Genomic DNA, 1,547 nt, shown 5'->3' with positions numbered 1-1,547 from the left:
CTCTGTTACAGGACACATGGAGGCTGCCATCACCCAACGTCCAAGACACAAGCTCACAGAGACAGGAAGACAGGTGAATTTGAGCTGTCGCCAGAATGACAACCATGACTACATGTACTGGTATCGACAAGACCCTGGGCTTGGGTTGAGGCTGCTCTATTACTCAAATAGAGAGAGGAACACTGTAAAAGGAGACATCCCGGATAGGTACAGCGTGTCCAGACCACGCACGGAGGAGTTCTCCCTCACTGTGGACTCAGCCACCCCCTCCTACACAGCTGTGTACTGGTGTGCCAGCAGTTTCCCCACAGTGCTGTGCGGCTGCCTCCTCTCTGCACAGAAAGTGTGAGGGGAGACGGAGGGCATCTGCTCGCCCCTTTGAAGTCTCCAGTCTCAACAGCAGTGTGTGCCAACTCGTTCCTTCTCAGCCCCTATCAGACCAGAGCTTGGGGGCCACAGGGTAGAGATGTCCTTGCTTCAACATGTGTGTACCCTGGTGGTGCAATTACTTATTCTGGATGACAGCGGTCATTGAATTAGCATTAAATCAAATTTAATCTTCAACAGTGTCAGGAAGATGCTGGTGGTAGACTGGGATTTTCTGGATGGAAGATATATAACAGAGTTATCACTAGCCTTTAGGATTTATTTTTTGTATTACTGAGTTTCCCATCACTATGACAGTAATCCCAAGGGGAAAATGTTTATTTATTTGAGTCACAATTTTAGGCAATTTAGTCAGAGTTCACTTGGCTGTGTTGTTTCCACTAGACAAGTTGGGCATCATCATGGGGAGAACATAGCATAGCAGAGTTGATTGCTCCAAAGCAGCCTGGCAGCAAAGATGGAGGGAGCAAAAATGAGGGGAGAGGAAGAACATAGACAGCAAGCAAGCAAGTATGAAAGAAAGAAATGAAGGAAAGAAAAGAGGATAGAAAAAATGGAAGGAAGGAACGAATGAAGGATGGAAAGAAGGAAGGAAGAAAGGACGGACACAAGGAAGGAAAAGGAAGGGAAGGAGTACTAGACAAATACATGTACAGAAGACAGAGAGAGGGAGAGAGAGACTGAGATACACAGAGAGAGAATAAGCACAAGCATGCACATGATTTCGGACATGTCCCAGGGAGCTACTTCCTCCAACTAGGTTCCCAATAGTCATCATCCTCTGTTTTCTCCATCCCTCACTACTTCATTCAGATCAGAAAACATCAGTACAATAATCCATGAAGGAAACTGGAGCCCCAGTGATGGAACCCCAAAGTCCTGCTTCTGATCACTGCCTGCATACTGGACCACATTCTTGAGTGCTGATGCAACACTGCACCTCTAAACTATAACAACATTTCTGAGCTGTTTTCTTTCTGTAGCATCGCTCACCTCCTCTAATAAATTTGGCAGAGAATTCTTATCACTAGATAACTGAAAACAGCCCATGAGATCCTGGGTAGTTACACGGCAGAGGGAAGCTCACTAGCTGATAGCTTGAATTTCAGTTGCTTTGGTAGAGGCAAGAAGAAATATCCAGGAGATCTGAAATGTGGAGG

The 1,547-nt window shown here is 46.0% G+C and overlaps 1 gene segment (V, D, J or C); it reads left to right on the top strand.

The window, feature by feature from the left end:
• Positions 1-349, top strand: part of LOC106001758 — a 3,223-nt gene extending 2,874 nt beyond the window's left edge. The window contains 1 exon segment of the V gene segment in view: positions 12-349. Coding sequence covers positions 12-349 — 338 coding nt within the window.
• Positions 350-1,547: the final 1,198 nt, after the last annotated feature.

The sequence above is a fragment of the Dipodomys ordii genome, unplaced genomic scaffold (genome assembly GCF_000151885.1).
Source record: "Dipodomys ordii isolate 6190 unplaced genomic scaffold, Dord_2.0 Scaffold403, whole genome shotgun sequence".
Classification (NCBI taxonomy): domain Eukaryota; kingdom Metazoa; phylum Chordata; class Mammalia; order Rodentia; family Heteromyidae; genus Dipodomys; species Dipodomys ordii.
This window is presented reverse-complemented; position numbering and strand designations above follow the sequence as displayed.